At 34.4% G+C, this 25,044-nt stretch overlaps 3 protein-coding genes across 6 annotated transcripts; 1 reads left to right on the forward strand and 2 right to left on the reverse strand.

Moving 5' to 3' along the window:
• Positions 1–3,764: 3,764 nt before the first annotated feature.
• Positions 3,765–5,857, forward strand: LOC104094419 (RAF-like serine/threonine-protein kinase PRAF). The gene is made up of 2 exons (XM_009600353.4): positions 3,765–4,226; positions 4,725–5,857. Exons 1-2 carry the CDS (start codon positions 3,878–3,880, stop codon positions 5,660–5,662), a joined length of 1,287 nt encoding a protein of 428 aa, XP_009598648.1. The 5' UTR covers positions 3,765–3,877; the 3' UTR covers positions 5,663–5,857.
• A 231-nt stretch (positions 5,858–6,088) lies between these two features.
• On the reverse strand, positions 6,089–10,650 carry LOC104094426 (stromal 70 kDa heat shock-related protein, chloroplastic). The gene is made up of 8 exons (XM_009600364.4): positions 9,949–10,650; positions 8,882–9,134; positions 8,388–8,467; positions 8,131–8,273; positions 7,935–8,033; positions 7,635–7,824; positions 7,159–7,557; positions 6,089–6,909 (listed from the first exon to the last, which is right to left on the reverse strand). The coding sequence occupies exons 1-8, from the start codon at positions 10,498–10,500 to the stop codon at positions 6,502–6,504; spliced, it is 2,124 nt and encodes a 707-aa protein (XP_009598659.1). The 5' UTR covers positions 10,501–10,650; the 3' UTR covers positions 6,089–6,501.
• A 3,910-nt stretch (positions 10,651–14,560) lies between these two features.
• LOC117276366 (uncharacterized) lies at positions 14,561–24,755 on the reverse strand. 4 transcript variants are annotated; one of them, XR_011409081.1, is made up of 3 exons: positions 24,478–24,755; positions 21,029–21,132; positions 14,561–17,443 (listed from the first exon to the last, which is right to left on the reverse strand). XR_011409081.1 is itself a non-coding variant. In XM_033655705.2 (2 exons), the coding sequence occupies exons 1-2, from the start codon at positions 21,150–21,152 to the stop codon at positions 17,010–17,012; spliced, it is 558 nt and encodes a 185-aa protein (XP_033511596.1). In that variant the 5' UTR covers positions 21,153–21,252; the 3' UTR covers positions 14,561–17,009. The 4 variants fall into 4 exon arrangements, 1 of the variants encoding a protein (XP_033511596.1); XR_004506639.2 differs by having other exon boundaries at positions 14,561–15,415; positions 21,987–24,755; XR_011409080.1 differs by having other exon boundaries at positions 21,987–24,755.
• Positions 24,756–25,044: the final 289 nt, after the last annotated feature.

Below are 25,044 nucleotides of genomic sequence, written 5' to 3' on the forward strand. Positions count from 1 at the left end.
CTTTGAAATCGAATTTGGGTTTTCAAAAACTATTATTTGTTTGGATTGGGTGTTGTTACAAATAATTAGGAATATTATTTTGAGTTTATCTCAATTTTGAGGATGTTTTGGTGAAGTTTAGACTTGATTTTGGATGAATTTCAGATTGAAACTCGAAGAAGAAGAAGAAGAAGAAGAAGAAGAAGACGAACACATGACATACAATATACTTACGAAATTATAGTAAAGTTGTATTTATATATATATATATATATATATATATATATATATATATATATATATATATATATATTTGAATGTTGTATGAAGGCTGAAAAATAGTTGTATGATGTACGAATCATTGTATAAAATTTGTATTTAAGTTATCAATACTATCTTTTTACATAAAGTTATTGATATGTATCAAAATTGTATTAAGAGAGTAAGTTTTGATTGAAATTTTAGAGATGAAGAAGTACACACCACATACATTAGACTTATTTTCTCCAAATTACTATGAAAAGATAGAAAACTCAGTTGAATTAGTTATACATACATCTTAACTAAAAACTCATGAATTCATGATATTGTTATTCAGCGTGTGTCCTAGGCCTTTTGCTCTTTTCTTTCATTCTCTCATGCTATTTGATTAATTTTTTTCTTCATTCAATTTAATTGATTGACTAAGATTTTGGCTGAATTTCAAATTAAAACTCGAAAAAGAAGAAGAGGAACACATGACATACAATATACTTATGAAATTGTAGTAAAGTTGTATTATAATTATATTTAAATTATATTCTGTTATAGTTATATATTATTTTTATTTGAATGTTGTATGAAAGTTGAAAAATAGTTGTATAATGTATGAATTATTGTATAAAATTTGTATTTAAGTTATCAATACTATCTTTTTACATAAAGTTGTTGATATGTATCAAAATTGTATTAAGAGAGTAAGTTTTGATTGGAATTTTAGAAATAAATAAGCACACACCACATACAAAATATATACAAATCAGATACAAATTATACAAAAGACACATTGTCTAAAATTTATATGAAAATTGTATTTAAGTTGTATGATATTGTAGTTGTATTTAACTGGGTATAAATAATGTATGAAAATTATAGATAAATTGTAAATAAGTTATATATTATATAATTATTTGTATGAAATTTATTTTTACTATCTATTAAAGGGCCTGCTATAATACCATAAACTTTCACCTCTGCCATCTTTGCTTCTTAAGTTTCTTCTTTTACTTGGCGAAATTAGGATACTTAAAGAGAGCAATAATTTCATTGTTCAGTTCTTTTAAGTTTGGATTATGACTTCTTTTAGTGGAGAAGTTTCGAATGATGGACTTTTCTTGAATGATGATTTGAGCGATTGCCTCATATTATGTTCACTAATTAAAGGGCGTAATTACCTTTTGGAGAATATGAGTTAACATTTGTTAGTAATTTCATATTTGTATATAAAAATTTATTCTATATTGCTTATAGTTTTTCTCCATTGATTCAAAGAATTAATTTCTTGTTAAGAGTGTAGTACATGACTGATGACACAAAATTAAGATTTAAGTATTGGGGAAATGCATTATGAACTTCCAAAAAAAAAAGGAAAAGGAAAAATAAAAGGATTTATTATTCATTTTTTACTTCCCTAGGTAACAGCAAAATCACCATGTTTAGGAACGCATTTGTAATGGCTTAAATGTTATGTTTATAACTCAAACGTGATTTTTAAGGCGTTTGATGACCTAAATTCCTGATTATTTGGCATCTAGAACAATTAATTTTTCCTAGAATAATGTTTTCAAAAGTAAAGTTTTAGATACTTTGTAGGAACATACTAAAAATTATAAAGTTATACTCACGTTACTATTTTAGCTGCCAAACATATGATAATTTCATCATCGTTGAAATCATGTTTATTAATATTTGTCTACTTTCGGTGAAAAGTTCTACATAGTCTACGTAGATATTCAACAAAAACAGTCTTTGTAGATATTCAATGAGAAGAGGAGAGAAAAAAAGGAAAAGGGTGTAATTAAATCCCCTAATTTAAGGCACTAATAAAGGATTATATATAAATTGTAAAAAAACCACAGTTAGGTCGGATAATATGCAAATTTAGAATAATTTTGGTTGATAAGTTTCAAATATTGTATAAGAACGAAAAAATCTCTTATTAAATACTTTCTTGCAACGATCTCATGTTGTAGACTAATATAGACAATTTTTTAAAGCCCCACGTGAAATTGGGCTTAAGATTATAATCTAGTGGTCAATAAAGTTAAAAATATCAAGTTCAAGTCCAATAAAAATAAAATATTAAATAATTTCTTCTTATCTATCTAAGCTTTAATGAAAGAGAGTTATCCCATATTGTACCCAAGCCTTAGAATGAAACTAAATCGAAAGCTAATGGAAGGTTGAAGGAATCTGAACCAAGACTATAGCCTGTTTGGCCAAGCTTCTCCAATCCTCGAAGCACTTTTTTTCAAAAAATATGTTTTTTTTTTCAAAGTTGAAGTGTTTGGCCAAGCTTTTAGAAGAATAAAAAAGTGATTTTGTGGAGAAACAGAAGGAGTTTTGGAGAAGGAGAAAAAAATAGCTTCTCTTCAAAATTATTTTTCTGAAAAGCACTTTTGAGAAAAATACATTTAGAAGCAGTTTTTAAAAGTTTGGTCAAACATTAATTACTGCTCAAAAGTGATTTTCAAATTAATTAGCCAAACACAAACTAATTTTCACCAAAAGTATTTTTGAAAAAAATACTATTAAGAAAAAGTACTTTTCAAAATAAGTTAATTTTTACAGCTCGGCCAAATAGGTAATTATATACTTTTGAAAATAGAGATACAGTTTAGATGCAGGAGCTTAATATTGGAAGAGCCCGCTTGCTTTTCTTTAGGAAATTGAGTTAGCTGGGCTTCCTATCCCCGCTAACGAAAAGTTGAGATGGACAGAAGTTGCACAATGGCTAAACTAGAATCGTACGAGTAAACTTTGGAATTCAAATAGTCACTATTCGTCCAAGACGACCAGCTGGGACTAATTTAATATAATTTTACTCAGAACAAGAATAAAAGAGTAAGGGTAAGATATTGTTAGTGAATTTTGGATGTGTAAGAGATTTTTCGAGATAACTTTAGGAAGGAAAAAAGGCATTTTTGCCACATAGAAAAGACATAAAAGATAAAAGTAATGAATGAACCTACTGACATCTCTATATGTACATGTTAAATTGACAAAGAAATACTTATGGGCATCCTAATTGTGTTGAAATGATTGACATACCTCACTAATCGGAAATAGGTACGCGTCTAATTACCTCTAACTCCTACAGCATAATTATTAATTATCTTATATCACCCTATTTTCAACTTATCTTCTGTTCTAACCATTTGTTAAAGGATATGTGTACATTGTATATTACCATTTTGTGCTTTATCGTTCAATTTTATCCAAAGTCCTCCGTGTAACATAAAATATCTTATCCGATTAACTGTATTTTAAAATAGGTGCCATAAAATATTATGACACTATAAATATCATACGTTCCCTAGAGGAACTCAATGAATGTAGGCAACTGAATCATATTATTATCCTTGAATTTCCTGAATACAAGGGAATATTTTAAGTCCATTTTGTCCCCTCATATACACTGCAAATCCGAATCAAAACGAAATAATCCTCAGAATAATCCGAGATACCATCAATGTAATTAAATTAAGGGATACCTTTGTTTATCCTATTACCTATATACCAGAAAGTCCCTTCATTGTTATGCTATTTCACATTCGGTTAGAACCAGACAATCAAATCTATGGCCTGTGACAAAAATAGATGAAACCAATTCTACGTATATAAATACACAAATCCATTCATGTTCTTCTCTTTGTCATCTCAATTCTTGAAACATAATATTCTTATTCTAATTCCAATTCTCCCATTTTCTTTCTTTGTGTATATACAATTTTTACCATTTTTAATTTCATTTTTCCTTGTTTGGTTTTTGTCATTTGGTGTGAAAATGCCAACAGAAGGTGTCACGGTGGAGGAACCTGTTTTATGTGGTTCACCACTCGGGTCAACACCAAGCTCCCCTAAGAGTAGGATTAAATTTCTTTGTAGCCATGGAGGAAAAATTCTTCCTCAGCCAGCTGATGGCCACCTCAAGTATGTTGGTGGTGAGACACGTGTTATCTCCGTTCCTCGAGATATTAAACTTTCAGGTAAATATTTCATGTCTTTTTGAAGATTTAGAGAATCTATATATGATCGATCGTGCTTGTTATTAAGGCGTAGTTGTTATCTCGAAAATTCACTATTCATGGGAACATGCAATATTTGAGGGAATTGAGTCATGAATTTATTTGCATCATGTATTTAATTGGACTTTGAATTATGAACAATTTCATGTTTTTCAATTCATATCAAATTCATTGGCAATTTGGCATGGATTCAAATCAAGAGGAAAGAGGGGAAAAGAAATGATGAATAATGTAATTCTTTTGTTCATCTTTATTCATTATTTTGGCTTCGATAGTTCTAGAGGATGACATAGTGAGGTCAGATAGATTTGGCATGTACCTTAACACAAGCAGCCATTAATCATTGACAAGACCCAAAACAGGCTTCAGCAATTGCATATTAAAGTCTCTTTTTCTAAAATTCTTGAGTTGAATCCGAGTTCTCTAAGGGAATAACATTATTGTCCTGTCACATTACAGAACTTATGAAGAAGCTTACTCCCCAAATTGAGGGTGACATTGTTCTCAAATACCAATTAGTACATGAGGATCTTGATGCATTGGTCTCAGTAAAAACAGAGGAGGATCTACGCCACATGTTAGATGAATATGATCGTTGTGAAAGTGCAGGGATCCCGAGGCTTCGCGCCTTTCTCTTCCCAGCAAAGCCCGTCGTGGTAGACCACCATACAATGCCATCAGAACCTCTAGAACAACGATACATTGATGCCATTAATGGTATAATCCGTGCCAGGGAAGCAGGGATTCGGGTGCCACCTCTAAGCATAAGCCATGCTTCTTTTAACATTTCATCTGCTTGTTCTTCACCAAGATCTCCTGAGAGTTGCACTACTGATGGTGTTATCCAAGAGTCTTTGTTACAAAGTATTTTTCAGAATAGAAGTCAATTGCACAAAGTTCAGAGCTCACCTAGCTTTTACAATGTCACTAGTCCGCAGCAACACGGCTTCCATCATACCCCTCAATCACTGCAGCAGCAACTTCACTATTACAACTATAGACAACCAACAAACTACAATGGGTACCAGTTAAGTAAACCTCCTCCTGGTCCTGGTGATCCACTAAAAGGGCCAGAAAGGCTTGTTTCTGTTAGGTCTGTTGGCCGAGCCGAGGGGTTAAGGTACCAAGTGGATCATAACCAACATTACTATCAATCACCCGCGAGACACAGCCGCGGGAGTGGCTGTTGTACGAAATGCATGCACTACGATGACTATGGCCATTGTGGGGAAAGGAGAAATGGAAGTATATCGCCGGGGAGTTACTCTATGGAGATGGGAAATGGTTGTCCTTCTCCAGGTGGTTATTCTGTGGAAAGAAGAACCAGTAGTCTTTCTCCCAGTCCCATACCACTGAGTCCTCGCTTCTCCAATATGGCTGCCTCAGGGGATACTTGAGACTCTTATCTGCTCTACAAGTCGCAGTTGTTTCTGTATTTAACTTCTCTAGTGTGAGTCAATGGAGACAACACCTTTACTTTCTTATGCACATATGTTTTGAAAGAGCTTCTCTTATTTATTTGACATACGTTTTTGTATACTCAAAAATAACTCTATAATCAAAAAGTGTACTACATCCATCTTTTGTGATAAGTTCCTCAAGACATTTATTTCGCACTTACATTAAGCATGAGCTAACGTAATTTTGACTTTTCTCAGAGCAACGGGAGAACATTAAAGCTGCCCTATTGTATTCCAATCTACAAATTCTGTTAGCATTTGTCAATTAAACAAATACTCGATTCCAGATATGAACAAGAATTGTGAGATGAGCTTGGAAAGAGAAATCTACACTAATTTATTGTTGGTACTAACTATTAAGAATTAAATTCAAATTCAATCCCTTCAATAACAGCAAGTCCATGACAGAGAAAACAAGTATCAAAAGCGCTAGGAGCTTTAGCAACGGATCCACAAAATCCCCTAATTATCAAGTTTGGGGATGGTAGGCGTGAGAGAAAGAGAAAAGCAGTTTCTCTAACTTTTTGGTTACACTAGTGACATCTCTAAAAATATTCATGGGGGTGACACTGTTTCATCTTGAATGCAAGAGTAGCCACCTAACTCAACATTCCTAACCTCTATTTCCTGTATGAATCATCTTTTTCGCAGACCCCAACCACCAGAAATTGTCCCCCAAATCCGTAATTGTGCAAAAGTTAAAACCTTATACACAACCTAAGCAAGAGTATAATAAGCTGAAAAGTAAATATAGCCTCAAAATTGCTCTTCTATGCTCACTTGCTGTCGGTGAAATCAGCATCGATTACGTCTCCATCAGGTCCTTTCCCTGATGATGATTCTGAAGGACCAGCGGAATCGCCAGGTGCCGGACCAGCACCTGGTGCAGCTCCAGCACCAGGCTGGTTGTAGAGTGACTGACCAAGCTGCATTACTTCTTGGTTAAGAGAAGCCATCGCATCCTTCATGGTTTGAGTTGAGCCCCCTGAGATCGCTTCTTTAAGCTCTCCAAGTTTAGCCTCAACTTTCTCTTTCACCGGCCCTGGTACTTTGTCTCCAAGTTCCTTCAGCTGCTTCTCTGTCTGGTAGACAACAGAATCGGCCTGGTTCTTTGTGTCTATGGCATCTCTCTTCTCCTTGTCTTCCTGGGCGAATCTTTCAGCTTCTTTAACCATTCTCTCAACCTGTTCCCACACAACCAGATATCCCATCACTTATGAGCAGTAAGGGGAATTTACATGAAATGACATGCAACATACCACTCATGGACAACCAAAAGTATTTAAAAATAAATAAAAAATTACAAAATATAAAAAGGAAAGAGAAAGCAAATTTCAGCAGCTGATAAGCACTATACAGCTCTTTGCCCAACAATCCAACTAGAATTGCTAAAGAGACTTTGGTGCTAGTACAATTGGAAGTCAAAAACATACCTCATCACCGGGCAATGTGCTGGCACCAGTAATGGTGATGTCTTGCTTCTTCCCAGTACCCTTGTCAATAGCAGTGACGGAGAGAATGCCATTGGCATCAATATCAAATTTCACTTCAATTTGAGGAACCCCTCTTGGGGCGGGAGGAATTCCATCAAGCCGGAAGCTGCCCAAAGACTTGTTATCCCTAACAAATTCTCGCTCCCCTTGGAGGACATTAATTTCTACACTTGTCTGACCATCAGCAGCAGTAGAGAATACTTCTGATTTTGAGGTAGGCAATGTTGTATTTCTTGGAATGATCTTTGTCATCACACCACCAAGTGTTTCCAAACCAATGGACAACGGTGTGACATCTAAAAGAACAATATCACTGACATCTCCGGCCAATACTCCAGCCTAGAAAAATGAGAAAATGAGAGGTGCACCAAAATACAAATCAAGAACACAAGATGCACCAGGAACAACGATCTCACCTGCACTGCAGCACCGAGAGCAACAACTTCATCAGGATTTACTGTAACATTGGGATCCTTTCCAGTCAATTTCTTAACAAGTTCCTGAACAGCTGGAATACGTGTAGAACCACCAACAAGGATCACCTCATCAATATCGCTGAAGGAGAGCTTGGCATCTCTCAAGGAATTCTGAACAGGAGTTTTAAGCCTGATTACAGAACAAGAGCAAAAGAACTGACATCAAGACCTTATCTCATAAATGGCACAACTACTTTAAAAAAATTGATAAGCTACAAAAGTATGTTCTATTGCAGACACCTGTCAAGCAGATCTGAGCATAGTTCTTCAAATTTACCACGTGTGATAGTGGTCTCAATGTGTTTAGGACCATCCGCAGTGGCTGTGATGAATGGTAAACTGCAAAACAAAAATATATAATTTCAATATCAACAGAGATAGAAGCCCCAACAGGAAAAGATAAAAACAAAATGAAGGTTGAAAACGCTGGACATACCTGATGTTAGTCTGTGTCAGTGATGACAGTTCCATCTTAGCTTTTTCAGCAGTCTCAGTCAGACGTTGAAGAGCTTGTTTGTCCTTCAGAAGATCAATACCTTCATTCTTCTTGAAATCTGAAGCAAGCCAATCAACAATTCTCTGCATGAATGAAACACTTTGTGAGTGACCTCTAGCAGGTACTAATGGTTTAGAGTTAGATTGCTCAATCAAGTCACAGCAACATTTTGTTGGTAGGAAAGAAAAGATACAAACCTTGTCAAAATCGTCACCACCAAGATGGGTATCACCAGAAGTAGACAACACCTCAAAGACACCGTCACCAACCTCAAGAACTGCAAGCAAATATATTAGTCCAATTGCCCCAGGCATTAGTACGCACAAAGACATGGATAGAGACATCTTATAAAAGTATCCCCTAACCTACATAAGAAAGCTACAAGTGAGGAAAAACCAGCACAGAGAGTCACATTACTAATAAAGAAACAACAATTTAAATTTGGCAGCTATCAGCCCATTCCTATGAACCTTTTAACCATGCAGCTCAAGCTCAAAAAGCTACACGATAAACAGCAGTAAAGAATAAGCAGCAACTTGTAGAATACTTTTATTTTATTTCTATAACTCTCCCTACAAAGTTGTTTAAAGCTAATCCTCTCCTTCAAATTGTGGCTGTATGCACAGCATCAGTATCGGTAAACTCAAAATATGAAATCAACAACAGTGGGTAACCATAGTACCATTATTACCTGATACATCAAAAGTACCACCTCCAAGATCAAAAACCAAAATAGTTTCATTGTTCTTCTTTTCAAAACCATAAGCCAGGGAGGCAGCAGTTGGTTCATTAATTATCCGGAGAACCTCTAATCCAGCAATGCGACCGGCATCCTTTGTTGCTGTCCTCTGAGAATCATTGAAGTATGCAGGAACAGTGACAACAGCCTTGGAAACCTTGTCATTCAAAAATTTGGATGCGTCATCCACCAACTTCCTCAAGACCTAAACCAGAAAAGAGAGTAAAAGCATTAGCCAGTCAACATAATTTTGCCAGCAATAACATCCCTAAATAATAGCCAGCTCACTTAACTATGGAATTAAAAATAAAAACCTAAGAAAAAAAAGTATCTGCCAGGATGCTCTAGCCTCTGTATAAACTCTTGCCTAATCAGTTTTGAACCTCATATAAATAATGCTGTATTGGACAGCAAAATCATATTCCTCACACAGCTCCAGCAAAAGCCATGTGAATTAACAATTTAATGAAAAAAAGACTACCTGTGAATTAACGAACGTCAGGATCTCAAATCATGAAAACAGTTATACTAAGGGCATTTTTTGCATGGAGTAAAAGATTATTCAGGAAAATATTTACCTTCTCCTTCATATTTTCCTGGACTGATGGTGTATGGTTACCTTTCTGGAACACATTTTCTCAAAAAGAAAAAAAAGTTCTTTTACAATACACCTACTTCTACTCCATATCTCTTCAATCAAAACTTGGATATTTCCAATCCTTAATACAAATAATGTTAAAACCCTATCCTCATACCTTATCCTACACCTTGCAATATCATATGAAGAAAAAGTAATGTTCTTTTACAATACCCTGACTTTTGCTCCATATCTCTTACTTCAATCAATACTTAGATAGTATTGTCAGTCTTTAGTACAAATTAGGTTAAACCCTATCCTCATACCTTATCCAACACCTTGTAATATCATATGTTATCAACTTTTCTACTAACTTCATACCAAAGGCATCCTAAAGCGTTAATACATGTTTATGAAGCAGAATGCAAGATTAAATATATACCTGAGCTGAAATTTCTTCAGCGGCGAATGATTTGCCAATGGCAGGGCAATCCAGCTTGACGTTTCCATTCTCATCTCTAATAACATTGTACGAGACCTGCTTCGACTCCTCATCCACCTCATTCATTTTCCTCCCTATGAATCTCTTCACCGAAAAGAAGGTATTCTCCGGGTTCACCACAGCCTGACGCTTCGCAATTTGCCCGACAAGCCTATCCCCATTCTTAGTATAAGCCACCACTGAAGGTGTTGTCCTCTGCCCTTCAGCGTTGGTCACTATGGTGGGCTTCCCTCCTTCCATAGCAGCCACGGCGGAATTGGTGGTCCCCAAGTCAATTCCCACCACCTTCTCCGCCACCACACGCAGTGGCGCGTGACCACCGCCATTCCTCCGGCTGAAGCTGCTCTTCTTCTGCTTCAATCCGAACGCTAGGGTTCTGTTGTTTATGTTTTGACCTAAAAACACTGTCTTTGAGGGTTTTCTACTGGAAGAAGAGGAAGTTGTAAAATATGTGGCTCCAACAGCGTGAATTTGAGCTGTTGAAGACGCCATATTTATCAATTGAATACAAAGAGATTGAATTTATCGGTGGGTAAGCTTGTGCGTGTAAAGGTTGGAGGAAACCCTAACACTAGAAAAGAGGAATTTGAGGATTTGGGGGATTAGAGCGGAGTGAACAAAGGAGTGAGGAGGAGGAGGAGCAGAAGAAGAGAAGATAAGAGGGGAGGTTGAGGGTTAGGTGAGGACACGTGGACGGTTCTAGAATGATCTTTTGGGTCTGCTCGTTTGTGATTGAAAATAAAGCTTTGATTGGCTCATTCGTTTTGGGGCCCCTCGTGTGTTCTTTTCTTCCAGGAAAAAACATAATTGTGCAATATTTAAAAAAATATGACAAAATCATCGCAGTATATACCATTTAACATTTGGCAGCAACTAAATATTTACATAACATATTAAATACCAATTGGTAATTAGGAATCCAGCTGGCCCACATGTGAATATTGTATGATAAGTAACATTGTTTAAAACTTGTTTAATAATGGTATTTTGATATTTCACGTATTTTGTTTCAGTTATTTATAGGTCTTATATATTTATATATTTTTTAATACTGTTATAATTGTATTCATATTTTATACATGTTTTTTGTAAATTATTGTAGCTATTATACATGGTATTTTCTTCGTTAGACATTAAATATGGTATAATTTACGTATGATAGTGATATATTATAATTATATACTATTTATACATATGGTATATTAATTTAGGGATACATATGATAATTATACAATATAAATCATGTATAATTAAAAAAAATTATATAATCATAAAATATTAGGTATTTTATTTGCAACTTCGAGGGACTTTCCATTCGAAAAATGTCAAACAAGCCTTTAAAATGAGTGCATAATTTGGTAAATGAAAAACAAATTTTAAACAATAACTCTTAATGCAAATGTGTGTTGAATCTCCTTTTGGAAAAGGGATGAAAAATGGTGATGAAACCGGACGGATGGGGGAGGGGTTTGGGAAAAAGAAAGAGAGAATTGGAAGAGAAAGGATTTCAACTCTTATTTTTTGGTACTAGCTTTTTGGTAAATTAGGTAATTGATCGTTAATTTGTGCTTTAGCATTTATTTTGAAAAATCATATTTAAATTTTAAATATGCTATAAAAGTAAATAAATCTGCTACTTTTGAAATAAATCAAGAATCATGTTATTTATATAAAAAGGTTTTGAAACTTGATTTACCATTTAAAGAAAAACATAATTGTGCAATATTTAAAAAAAATATGACAAAATCATAGTAGTATATACCATTTAACATTTGGCAGCAATTAAATATTTACATACCATATTAAATACCAATTGGTGATAGGAATCTAGCTGGCCCAGATGTGAATATTGCCTTCCGATTTTTTCGCTCATAAATGTAGCTCCATTTCTTATATTTTGTATGATAAGTAACTTTGTTTGAAACTTGTTTAATAATGGTATTTTGATATTTTACGTATTTTGTTTCAATTATTTATAGGTCTTATATATTTATATATTTTTTAATACTGGTATAATTGTAATCATATTTTATACATGTTTTTTGTAAATTATTTGTAGCAATTATACATGGTATTTTCTTCGTTAGGCATTATACATGGTATAATTTACGTATGATAGTGATATATTATAATTATACACTCTTTATACATGTGGTATATTAATTTAGGGATACATATGATAATTATACAATACAAATCATGTATAATTAATAAAAATTATATAATCATAAAATATTAGGTATTTTATATTTTTATTTTTGCAACTTCGAGAGACTTCTCATACGAAAAATGTCAAACAAGCCTTTTAAATGAGTGCATAATTTGGTAAATGGAAAACAAATGTTAAACAATAACTCTTAATACATATGCGTGTTGAATCTCCTTTTGGAAAAGGGATGAAAAATAGTGATGAAACTGCACAGATTTGGGGGGGGGGGGGGGGGGGAGGAAGAAAGAGAGAATTAGAAGGGAACGGGTTTCAACTCTTATTTTTTGGTACTAGCTTTTTGGTAAATTAGGTAACTGATCCTTAATTTGTGCTTTAGTATTTATTTTGAAAAATTATATTTAAATTTTAAATATGCTATAAAGGTAAATAAATCTGCTAATTTTGAAATAAACCAAGAATCATGTTATTTATATAAAAAGGTTTTGAAACTTTATTTATCTCGTGAAAATCTCCTTTTCTTTTCTTATTACTGGAATGACCCAATGGATCTAGTGGATCATCAGCAGCCGGCACCCACAATTCTCATTCAAAAATTTGCAGAAATATGACATTTTTTGGATGGTCTTTAACTTTTGACCCCAGTTGTCTTATAGATAGAATTTTAAGGTCAAAAGTTAAATGTTTTGCCCATCGGATAATCGAGGGGCAACACTTGTTAATCTTGAAGTTTTGCTCATGAAGCAAGCAGGGACAAAATTTCAAGACCATCCACTTTGAGGGTTATTTATTGTACTTCACCCATTCTCATTAGGCACATTAAGAATTTCTGTTTTTTAAGGGAATCTTATGGAAATATGCCAAAAAAAGATACTATTTACCAATAACTAACCATTTTAGTCATGTTACCAAAAATAGCCAAAATAATTATCAATGATATACAACTTTCAAAAAATATAGGCAAAAAAAGATTTTTTTTCAATGGGTATTGTTGCGATTCGTTGAAACACATAGATAAGGCAATACAAATTTTAACGAAGTTTGAAGGTGAGTTCGACTAGTTTTGAGTCAAAATTCATTACCAAAATTATATAATATTAGAAAAAATTAACCAAAAAAAGAATTATATTTTCAATAGGTATGGTTGGAATTCGTTGAAAACATATAGACGAGGCGATATATAATTTTTGAGCAAGATTGGAGGTGATTTGGACTAGTTTGGCATCAAAATTCGTAGTTAAAAAAATTCTTCAGCAACTACATGTATCATACGTGTATCATGCATGTATCTTACACACACGTATACATAGATATATATGTGATACATATTTGATACACATATGAAATATATGTGATACACATATGATACATATATGATACATATGTGATACACAATGTGATACACATACTATCTTTTTTCATGTTCATCTTTTACTTCGATTTTTCAATTAAAAACTTCACCAAATCATCCCAAAACCGAGATTCAAACTCCTTAAGATGTACCCAATCTATTCCAATCACCCACTCGAAATAAATTTCAATTTCGAAAATCTAAATTTTTGAATTCAAGCTTAAGCAATTTTCAATGGTTGTCCATGAAGTTTTTTATTTAATGTAATCTTTTGACCCAATCCAACAAACTAACGTTTAATATTGATTTCTAAATCGAATTTAGGTGCTCGATTAACTGAATTTCAACTTAACTGAATTAAAACATTGCAATTTGCCCAAGTCCAATGTCTCCAAAAGTTTGAACTACTTATGTGTTTTAGCAAAATAGACTTGTGTTACACAATAATATTTGGGTTATTTTTGGTAGATATTTTATTTTGGACTAGTTTTGGTTAAAATTGTTTATAAAGTGACACTTTGGGTAGTTTTTTCTTTTTTTAATTCTTAGTGAGTGTTGTATAGTCAACTTTTTCAATTTTCATTTTTACCTTAATCCAATTCAAAGTTAATCAACAATTACTCTTTGATTTGACATCTCAATTTACGAACTGCTATACTATTTAGTTTTGCCTTGCAAGCCAAACGCTAATCATAATATGGAAGTTCGTCCCATTCTTTTTTTTGCCCAAATTATTAGGTCGAGGTGAATGAAAAACTTGTAATTTTTGATTTCAAACTTTCCCGATATAAGCATAGAGAATAAAGAGTTTGACCATCAAAAACTTGGTCCTTTACTTTAAAGCTACTCATACATGTCAAAGAGATTCTCTTCCAATCTTTGACAGTTTTAAAGCCATGTAAAGAGTGTCCAAACAACATTGCAATATAACATCCTTGATGTGCAAGAAAACAAGTGACTTGTGTGCTCAAAATATATTGATCTGCTAAATGATATTTCATTCTCATCATTTGACAAGTACTAAACACCCGACTACTATTACACAGAATCCGTGGGTTTTCCAAAAGGTAACTTCAAAGCCACCACTCTTATAAACAAAGGCAAGAGGATAACGAACATATGCCACAATTAACCTGTATTAGCATACACTCAGCAAAAGATAAGCACCCCTTTCAAGGAAAAAAAGGATAGAAAATATTAAAGTAGTTTCTTCTGCAATGCTTCTTTATACAACGAGCAACAAACTACTTTATTAGAATATATACGGATAAGATATAAGGTTGGCTCAACAAACTAGAGCCAGCAAAATCTGAGAGTATTATAGTCACCTTGTTAAAGTGTTTAACTCTTAATTCAAGGTTTTCTATCTATTTCCCGATCCTTCGTCTAACATTGGATGGCTCCAGTAAAGATACTTCAATCCCATCAAACACCTCGCCAGATGAGTTGTCTGATACGATCAACAAGCTGATATCTATATCAAGCTCCAAAAATGTTACTATGCTTCATATGTAAACGACTATTATAGGAATTCACCCTTAAGAATATTGTTTATGAGGTAGTGCTCCCCAACCAATATCTCGTACCTTTTCAAGATCATCCCCTTTGGCTGTGACTCCAAGAACATGTCCCCCAGTAGCTATCAAATTTGATCCTGCATCAAAAGCAGTTTCATCGTGGAATACTTTAACTGATGGAGCAACTTGCTCTGCTTCCTCAAGCTCACAAATGATCATTCATTTCTGGTAGCTGCTAGGATAGCCTTTACTTGCCATTACAACCATCATGGCTGACCCAGGGGACCAGTCCAAAGACACCCCACGTAGCTTCCCACGGCAAGCTGCAAGCAGAATTTGGACTAAATCAGACTCTAATCGTACAATCAAGACCTACAAAGCAGAGGAAACAGAGTTTGGAACTAGAAAAAAAGGCCATTATTGCCCATGTACTATTGAAAATAATACACGTTTGTCCTCCATTTTACTTTACGTCCAAAACTCACCCTACTGTTAACAAAGTTGATGTAATTGCCCCTAGCCCTAACGGATGGTCAATGTGGCAGCCGACCCACTCTATTTTTTTGACGTCAACTGCCAAGTCAGCTTTCCATTAAGTTGAAAGCCCCAATTCGACTCCCAAAATTTTGACCCGTAACCCAACGTCTTCTTCTTCTCCCCCAAAAGATACTCCATTGCTGAGAACTTAGGGTTCGACTGAAATCTTCCCAAAATTTCTCTTTTCTTCATTCTCACCATATCTTTGGTTGATAAATGTCGCAAGGCAGATGTTTATCACAGATTAGGTGTCGCTGTGGCATTATAGCCAACCACTTCACTTCGTCTACTCCATATAACCCCGGAAGAAAATTCTACAAATGTCCAAAGCCTAAGTTTGTTTAATTTCAGTTTTCTCTTCTTTTTTTTTAAAGTTTACTGTAATTATGAAATCTACAAGTTTAGAGTTTTGTAATAATTAGCTAAATGATCTTTTTGAATTATGTTTGACAGCCTAGTTCATGTAGGTTTTGGGAATGGGAAGATGAAATCTTCCCGCAAAGTGATTGGACTAATATTAAAGATGTAACATCGTCGATGGATGAGGTTAAAATGGAAAGGGATAAATTGAAGGAAGAAGTAATTGCCATGAAGGCTATAAACCAATATGAAGTGAATAAAGTCATCAAGTTGGAAGATAAACTTGCAAAGACAAGGATGTTGCTTATGATTTCTTGGGGACGGTTTCTTGGTTTTTTTGCAGTCTCGATGATGAAGTGACTTTTTTGCAAAGACAAGATTGCTAAATTTGAGTTATATATGTGTAGCTGACTTTTAGGTCAATTAAGCCATGTTGTAGTAGTATTGGTTGCTATAGTAGTATTTATTGCTTTCCAGCCATGTTCCGCAGATTTGATGATGTTGGTGTAATAGTATTTGTTGGTCAGTTTTTTCCCTTAGTGTATGATGATGTTGGTGTAGTAGTATTTGTTGGTCAGTTTTTTCCCTTAGTATATGATGATGTTGGTGTAGTAGTATTTGTTGCTTTCCCTTACTAGTATATGTTCTGCATATTTGATTATTCTAAATGGCATGTTGAATAACTAAGTCATTTAATTCCTTTCAATCCAATTCATTTAACATAAAAGACAGCAGCAAATGTAAAAATGAAAAACTTACATTCCAGTCGTAAAAATGGATAACTGAAATTGAAAAGAGAACAAAATGGACAACAATGAACTGAACATTCATCAACAAATATTCACCTTGATTCATAATGTACCAACTATCAATATTCATAAAGTGTGTTTAATAAGACAACTAGATACAATATTATAACCCCAAAAAGATATCAACACCTAGTTATAACATGGCAACCAACTGTCACAACCAAAGAACCACAACCAAAATATAAAGTTTACTGTCATGGCAGTAATTACAACACTTCAAAAAATTTATATCATAAAAGTTCACTAGAAGCAAATTTCCATCACTTCTGCTCCTTACCACTACCCTTTCTTGCTTGCAACTTGGTCAACCTTTGTTTGTTCAACTGATTTCCAGTGATGGCAGAATTTTCCAGCCATGTTATGCCTTTTGCTGAGAAAGTAAGCTTCGATGGTTGACTAACACCGCTTGAATCACCAACAAATTCAATTTGTCTGGTTGCAACTGGTACACTTTGCTGCCTCAGCTGGAGTCTTATCCTTGCTTCTGAGATACTCTTTGGTCTTATAGCTATGTCAGGCTCAGGTTCAAATTTAGGGATCTCAAAATCTGGACATTCATTGCTAGTTGGAAGCTGCCTTTGAACTGTAGGGGTTGGCATAAACACAAAGTTGCTGGATTCACTAACTTGACTGTTTTGACTTGGCTGGGGTGCTGATAAATGGAAGTCATCTTCAGTTTGGATATCTGCAGCAGCTGGGGATATAGGTTGTTCATCATCAGGTTCATCAACCAAAGTTCTTTATTTTTGTTTCTACTTTTCCCTTGTTTTGCCACCCATTGGTTATTTTTCTTTAGAGTGCTATTATCAATATACACAATTATATGTTAGAACAAGGCAGAATAAAATAGAAGCATAAATTTATTGTTCAAGAGATAGACTACCTTGGCACATCCCCTAGCATTATGTCCAGGTTCTCCACAGTTATTACATGCCATTACTCTCCCTTTCCTGGATTGAGATCATTGCCCTTGCCTATTAAGAGACTTATTTGTCTCTCTTGTTCTTTTTACTTTTGGCCTGCCAGCCATTCTTACAAACTCAGGTCGTTCCATATTCTGCGAGGGGTCTATCTTCCAGAACTTTTCTCCTCTCACAGGTTGTAACTTATGAGAATAAGTTTGGAGATATGCTTCTTTGGAAAGATACTAGTGAATCTCACTTAAAGGGTCAACCTTCTTGTACAGTAGGGCACAGATTGCATGAGGACATGGAATTCCACAAAGGTCTCATGTCCTGCAAGTGCATTTTTTTGCCCCAAATAATGAAGTATAGTGTTCATACCTTTTGCATATCTGAGATAAAAGTGATTCCTTCACCCATCTTAAGGTCTAGTGACATTTGTAGATAACTTAAAAACCAGTTCCATGTGAATTTTATTTCTTTATCCACAATAGCCCAAGCTAATAGATAAAAATGATTTGCAGAGTCTTGACCAACTGCCACCAAAAGCTGACCATTAACTTTCCCTTTCAAAAAAGTTCCATCCAACCCTATAAAGGGCCCCAACTCACTCTTAAACCCCATTTTCATTGCATGAAAATATATGTACATCCTTAGGAACCTTCTTTTGCCTTCAGCAAGAGCATCCTTTGATAAGTTAACTATCACATCACTTCCAGGATTACCAAACTTCAATTCATTAACATATGCCACCAGCTTATTATATTCATCAGTAAAACTTCCTTCAAGACTCTCCAAAATCAATCTTTTTGCCCTCTTACACTTTGCCTCACTAACATTTACATTAAATGCAGCCTTCAAGCTTGCCCTTATCTCTCTAACCTTAATTTTTGGATCATCTTGCAACCCTCTCTTGAAGTATGCAGCAATGGTCTTGGCATTAACTCTATGATTCTCATATGCAGGTTCACAAGTATGCTCTGAATTTAATGTCCTAAATTCATCCCCACCCCCTGAAGAATTCCTAAGTTGAAATTTAGTGAATCGAGCACCTAAATTCGATTTAGAAATCAATATTAAACGTTAGTTCAATTATATTAGTGAGCTATTACTCAATTCGGTCTTACAACAGCAACAAGCCAGTTATTAAGATGCTATTTAGTATTTGGCCAGCAATTTCAATGCTGAGCATATATAGCCACTACTTTGTTATAATTAATATGAATAGATGTTTTTACCCTTTCTTCATCTTTTTTCTTTTCAACCCTTTTTCATTATCAAAATCTCAAAAACATCGCTTCTCTCCGGCACTTAAGCTCTCATTTCTTCTCTGAAGATTTGGATATTCAAAATCAATTGGGTGTTCAAAATATTTGTTGGAAAACACCTCTGTGAGTTAATTCTACATATTTGGACCATTTGTGATCTAATTTGCTAGGTTTTGTCGAAAATTTGTGAAGCCGATTTTAGAGAAGACGACCACCTGGGCTTTGTTGATTTCGTGAAAATTGAATCAAATTAGCTATTGGAATTTGTTTGTACTGCTATTGAGAAGTTGTATTCCTTACTTGAGTTTGTTTTGTGGGGATTAACGAGAATCAAATTCAGTTTCTGAAATATCCTTAACTTCTAGACATTAAGCGAAACAAGTAAACGTTATGACATAATTTTCTAAACATCCTGAAATATTGAACTAGGAATCTAATATTGAGGACAAACGTTTCTGAAATATCCTTAACTTCTGGATATTAAGCAAAACAAGTAAACGTTAGGACATAATTTTCTAAACGTCCTGAAATATTGAACTAGGAATCTAATATTGAGGACAAACGTTTCTGAAATGTCCTTAACTTCTGGACATTAATCGAACAATGTCCTTAATATTTACACAACACTCATGAAGTTAAGGATACTATGTCCTTAACATTTACACTGCACATATGCAGTTAATGACATGATGTCTTAAAATTTAACAACATAAGGTGCAAATACAAGACATTTTGGAGATATGCCTCTTTGGAAAGGTACCAGTGAATCTCACTTAAAGGGTCAACCTTCTTGTACAGTAGGGCACAGATTGCATGAGGACATGGGATTCCACAAAGGTCTCATGTCCTGCAAGTGCATTTTTTTGCCCCAAATAATAAAGTAAAGTGTTCATACCTTTTGCATATCCGAGATAAAAATGATTCCTTCACCCATCTTAAGGTCCAGTGACATTTGTAGATGACTTAAAAACCAGTTCCATGTGAATTTTATTTCTTTATCCACAATAGACCAAGCTAATAGATAAAAATGATTTGCAGAGTCTTGACCAACTGCCACCAAAAGCTGACCATTAACTTTCCCTTTCAAAAAGGTTCCATCCAACCCTATAAAGGGCCTCAACTCACTCTTAAACCCCATTTTCATTGCATGAAAACATATGTACATCCTTAGAAACCTTCTCTTGCCTTCAGCAAGAGCATCCTTTGATAAGTTAACTATCATATCACTTTCAGGATTACCAAACTTCAATTCATTAATATATGCCACCAGCTTATTATATTCATCAGTAAAACTCCCTTCAAGACTCTCCAAAATCAATCTCTTTGCCCTATTACACTTTGCCTTACTAACATTTACATTAAATGTAGCCTTCAAGCTTGCCCTTATCTCTCTAACCTTAATTTTTGGATCATCTTGCAACCCTCTCTTGAAGTATGCAGCAATGGTCTTGGCATTAACTCTATGATTCTCATATGCAGGTTCACAAGTGTGCTCTGAATTTAATGTCCTAAATTCATCCCCACCCCCTGAAGAATTCCTAGATATGTGACATACAAAAGGGCAGCCAACTTCACAAATGTACCTAAGCCTAGTTGGGTCATTTTTAAGTTGCTCTAACCTATAACCATTTGCAAGTGCATACATATTTATCACTTTCCTAACTTCAGTAATATCTTTGAATGTCATGGACCTATCCAACTCTTTATAGTCAGTCAATTTATCATTAATGTCTCTCTTCTTTTGTGTAAAAAGTTTTTCTAGTCTATCAGAATCATAGTTTGAAGAAACGACATATTTATTATCATCACAATTATCACTTTCATCACAATCAGTGGCAACTTCAAGTTCATCAGGTTCATCATGCTCATTGTGATGGATTATACTAGGTACATTAATACTTGGCTCACATTCCTCTACAGCAAATATGTTAATAACATTAAACTGCTTGTTAACAAAGTCCAATAAAGTCTTAATGCCATAATCACCTTCTATTTCAGAGTATGTACCAAAAGGACCATTAACTATCAGTTGTTGGACTCCTATATACCCCAAGTTAGAAACATATTCATCTACTAAATCATTATAGGAAAGCAAGTCAGAGTCAAAACCTTGCTTGGTGTGCACAAATTTTCTTGAGTATGCCACGAGTGGTTTCTTGACCCACTCTCCACCATGATGAAAGATAAAATCCAGCAGGACAATTGTTAGTAAACTGCAGAAAAGAATATACATATTTAAGACACACTAAAATCACTTAAGGTAAAAAATATAGAAACAATATAAAATACAAACTAAAATCAGATAACATAAATAAACAAAGACTAATAGAAGGCAGAACAAAATAGAATAATAGAATGTATAGAGATAAAGGCAGATAAAGTCATAAAGGCAGAATAAAATAGAAGGTACCACACATTGAAGAAGTCAGTCAACTTTAATAAATTAATAGATGTAGCCATAGATAAGGGTGGTCATACATTAAAGTATTAAAGTAACAAATAAAGTGTTCCCTGCCCCACCCTCTAATAAAACGCAGAAAAGAATAAATGAAAGCCAGTACAAAAATCTGATTCACTTATTTTCTACAAAAAAAATCAAAGGAAGTTGGGACCACAAAATATTAAAATTGAAACCCTAAACCACCAAAGGACTTTTCAATACCAAGAAAGCATAAACCAGATATGAGACACATGCAAATAAAAAGAACAAAATTACGGTTTAATAATGAAAAATCACATGCAACTGAATACAAACGCAAAACACACACCTACCAACTTGAAATTATCGACAAAGAAAGGGAGAAGTGAAAACCCCAACCAACCAAGAACAATTCTGAAAAACCTAACTCCAATAAACAATAAATTCAAAATCCTATGATAACTACACTTCGGTTACACACACCTATCAACTTGAAATAATCGATAAAGAAAGGAGGAACTGGAAGCCCTAACCAACCAACAACAAATCTGAAAGGGATTTGAAACCCCAGTAAAACTTCACTTCACTTACATACAAGAAAGAGATAAAACTAACAGAAACATAAAGTTTTTTGGAATAACTTCTTACCTTTGCTTGAAATCGGCACTGGACGCAAGGATTCTACAAACGGGTTTGGTTCTCTCGTTTTCTTTCAAGTACTAGAAGGTTCGATCAAATGAAGGCCTCTACTCGTTTTACGCGGGTTATTTCTATTTATTTAGTGGAAAAACGGTTACGGGTCAAAATTTTGGGAGTGAAATTGAGTCAATCTAATTTGGGAGTCGAATTGGAGCTTTCAACTTAATGGAAAGCTGACTTGGCAGCTGGCGTGAAAAAAATGAAGTGGGTCAGCTGCCACATTGACCATCCGTTAGGGTTAGGGGCAATTACATCAACTTTGTTAAAGGTAGGGTGGATTTTGGACGTAAGGTAAAACGGAGGACAAACGTGTACTATTTACAATAGTATAGGGGAAATAATGACCTTTTTCCCTTGGAACTATTACATGGACATACATTAAGCACAACGAGATTCCAACGCTATTCATATATTTCATATCATGTTCCAAGCAACACCTCCGAAGAAGTAACCAAACAAAGTTTCCAGCTATAACTAGGGGGTTAGACAAACATCATAGAAGCGGAATAAACCAAACTAAAATTTTACTCTTTCAGTGACCAAGAATTTCCTCTCCCTGTAATTCTGCTTTGATGAAATAAACAAAGCACACGAGATACAACACAAAGGACGGACTAACTCAACTATTGTTGCTCTAAATTAGACCAATTTGGCAAACCCAAGTAAACACAAAGCCATCTGTTAATATTTTGAACACACTAAAAAGGATGCTCCACAAATACGGAACAAATGAGGGTCTCTCAATCACCTCTTTTACCACAATATATTTGACTTCCATCCTAGTAAAAATATCAGTAACTTTTTGAGGTTACTGATTAACCAGAAAAGGTTCAACCCAAAGTTCACTTGACTTGAACCCCTATTCAACCACTCAAATTGCATCTTTATATGCCATTAAATAGGGACAATGAGGGTCTAAAGTAAACTAATTCTATAATTTCAGATTGTCTTAGATATAAATATGCAGTGAAAGATGGTATGGTGGGTACCATAAAAAAGGGTAGGCCGTTGCATGAAATATCTCGTGTTCAAGCAGGGTCCAGGGAAGGGCCGCACCATACATCGATAAAAATGTGATGGAACTACACATTCTAGGACATGTGTTCTATTATGAAAAGGTTGCAACTACTATTGCAACAAACAGAAAGAAGACTATAAAAGTAGGCAACATGAACCTTTTATCCAGAATAAGAATGCTTAAAAGATAAGGGAAATCACATAACAAACGCGATTGTCAAGTTCAGGAATCAGAACTAAGCACCAACTTACCCAGCAATATCACCACCAATGATCCACCCCCTAAACTAATCAGTATTCCACGCAAAAATGATTTTGAACCTATTAAATAATATTCTTCACTTGTAGGACTCGGAAGTAATAACTCAATTTCACAAATGAATGAAAGTATATGTTACTCCGGGGGCATCCATTGCTGCTGAAAGACTAACTCCATATCGACTTAGCAAATAATATAATGTGTGACACACATTAGCTAAGAGCGAATGTTTCACAACCGTAATTTGAAACAAAGATCTATGGTACTAACACCACTTTCAATACTAACAAATCCAACTAACCTAACATTCTGGATCTCCAAATCGCAAATTGTACTCAATTAACTTTGGTAAAACTGATTTCATGATCATGAGCTCAACATACAAAACCCCGACAAACTTGCAGCCTTCTTCAGCCATTCCCTTCACTGTAGGGAGAATTATAGACTCCATGACAAAAAATTTCATTAAGAGAAAAAAATACAAGGCGCAGATCTTTGCAGTTGGAATTCAATATTTATCACATAAACTCTTCATGAAGTTCTAAGAACCTTCTAAAGCAGCTGCTTCTGAAGAAGGGCCAAAGGTAGGAATTCTTTCCTCAACAAGGTCATTAGCAAGTCTTGCAACAAGCAGAGCCTCTTGTCCCACAACAACCAGCCCAACTCTCCATTTACGACAGAAAGCGATCACAACTGAACTATCTAAAACATTAAGGTCTAATATGCAAGTCGTGTCTCCTGAGCTGGAAATTCCAGCATTACTATTTACTAGTGCACAGAAAATAGCATGACAAGAGTGCATGCTCTCTCCCTCCTCCTCCAATTATCAAGACAACCACTCTTTCCTCTATAACACTAAATAGAATGAATAGATAAATTATGCTAAAAATTATAGTGAATTTTAAACTATATCCATATCAACTGTGCTAATTATGCTAGTTAAATACTTAGTTTGTGCCATAAATAATAAAACCAAAAGAAATGATACTTTGACAATAAAAAATTTAAAAAAAAAGCATTTTTTGGCATTACATGGCATGATGGCAATTCCAAACTATTAAATAACAACTCAAAAATCTATTTTTTAAGTGAAAATTAAAAAAAAAAACTAAGAAAAGAAGCACGCATTAGCATATCCATTCAGCGAAAAGGAAATAGAATCACCTAGAATAAGCAGAACAATCTGAAACATCCAATACATATATTTGCTAAGAGTTTAGCCAAACAAAGTACAAGAATAGCTTTCAAAAGCGGAAAGAACCAAATAAGAGAAGCAAAGTAAGTAAAGATAGCTGCTTTAGGAGATAACACACACACACACACAACCAAAAAAAAAAAAAATTGAATATGGGGTTTTAGCCCGCTTTGGTAAAGTAATGCGAATGAAATGGCATTTAGGCAATGTTTGCTAAAATAAAGCACTACAATTAATTTATTAGTTTTTTCTTTTTCAAAATTATGTCTCACAAGTCACACAACGGAGAGAAAATTGTACAAATCGTTAAATATCTTATGAAAAATATGAGAAAACTTGGGGGGGAGGGGGGGGATGAACCACGGTAACATAATTCTAGAGTTTAAGTTTATGCAAAAATGTAAAAATAAAAAATAAAAAATAAAAAAATTAGAAATTGCGGAAAGGAGGCAAATCCTAAAAGAAATAAATGCTGGAGGAAATAGCTTATAAAAGCTCCACCTTCACGATCTTTTTTTTTTAAGGGAATAACTAGA

The sequence above is a fragment of the Nicotiana tomentosiformis genome, chromosome 1, assembly GCF_000390325.3.
Source record: "Nicotiana tomentosiformis chromosome 1, ASM39032v3, whole genome shotgun sequence".
Lineage (NCBI taxonomy): Eukaryota > Viridiplantae > Streptophyta > Magnoliopsida > Solanales > Solanaceae > Nicotiana > Nicotiana tomentosiformis.

Coding starts and splice junctions, on each gene's coding strand:
- LOC104094419 (XM_009600353.4), top strand. CDS start 3,878: ATGTTCTTCTCTTTGTCATCTCAATTCTTGAAACATAATATTCTTATT. Junction 4,227..4,724: donor TCGAGATATTAAACTTTCAG/GTAAATATTTCA, acceptor GTCACATTACAG/AACTTATGAAGAAGCTTACT.
- LOC104094426 (XM_009600364.4), bottom strand. CDS start 10,500: ATGGCGTCTTCAACAGCTCAAATTCACGCTGTTGGAGCCACATATTTT. Junction 7,558..7,634: donor CTCTCGGTGCTGCAGTGCAG/GTGAGATCGTTG, acceptor TCATTTTTCTAG/GCTGGAGTATTGGCCGGAGA. Junction 6,910..7,158: donor GCACATTGCCCGGTGATGAG/GTATGTTTTTGA, acceptor GTGTGGGAACAG/GTTGAGAGAATGGTTAAAGA.
- LOC117276366 (XM_033655705.2), bottom strand. CDS start 21,152: ATGTATATTCTTTTCTGCAGTTTACTAACAATTGTCCTGCTGGATTTT. Junction 17,444..21,028: donor ATTTGTGCACACCAAGCAAG/GTTTTGACTCTG, acceptor CTATATCCCCAG/CTGCTGCAGATATCCAAACT.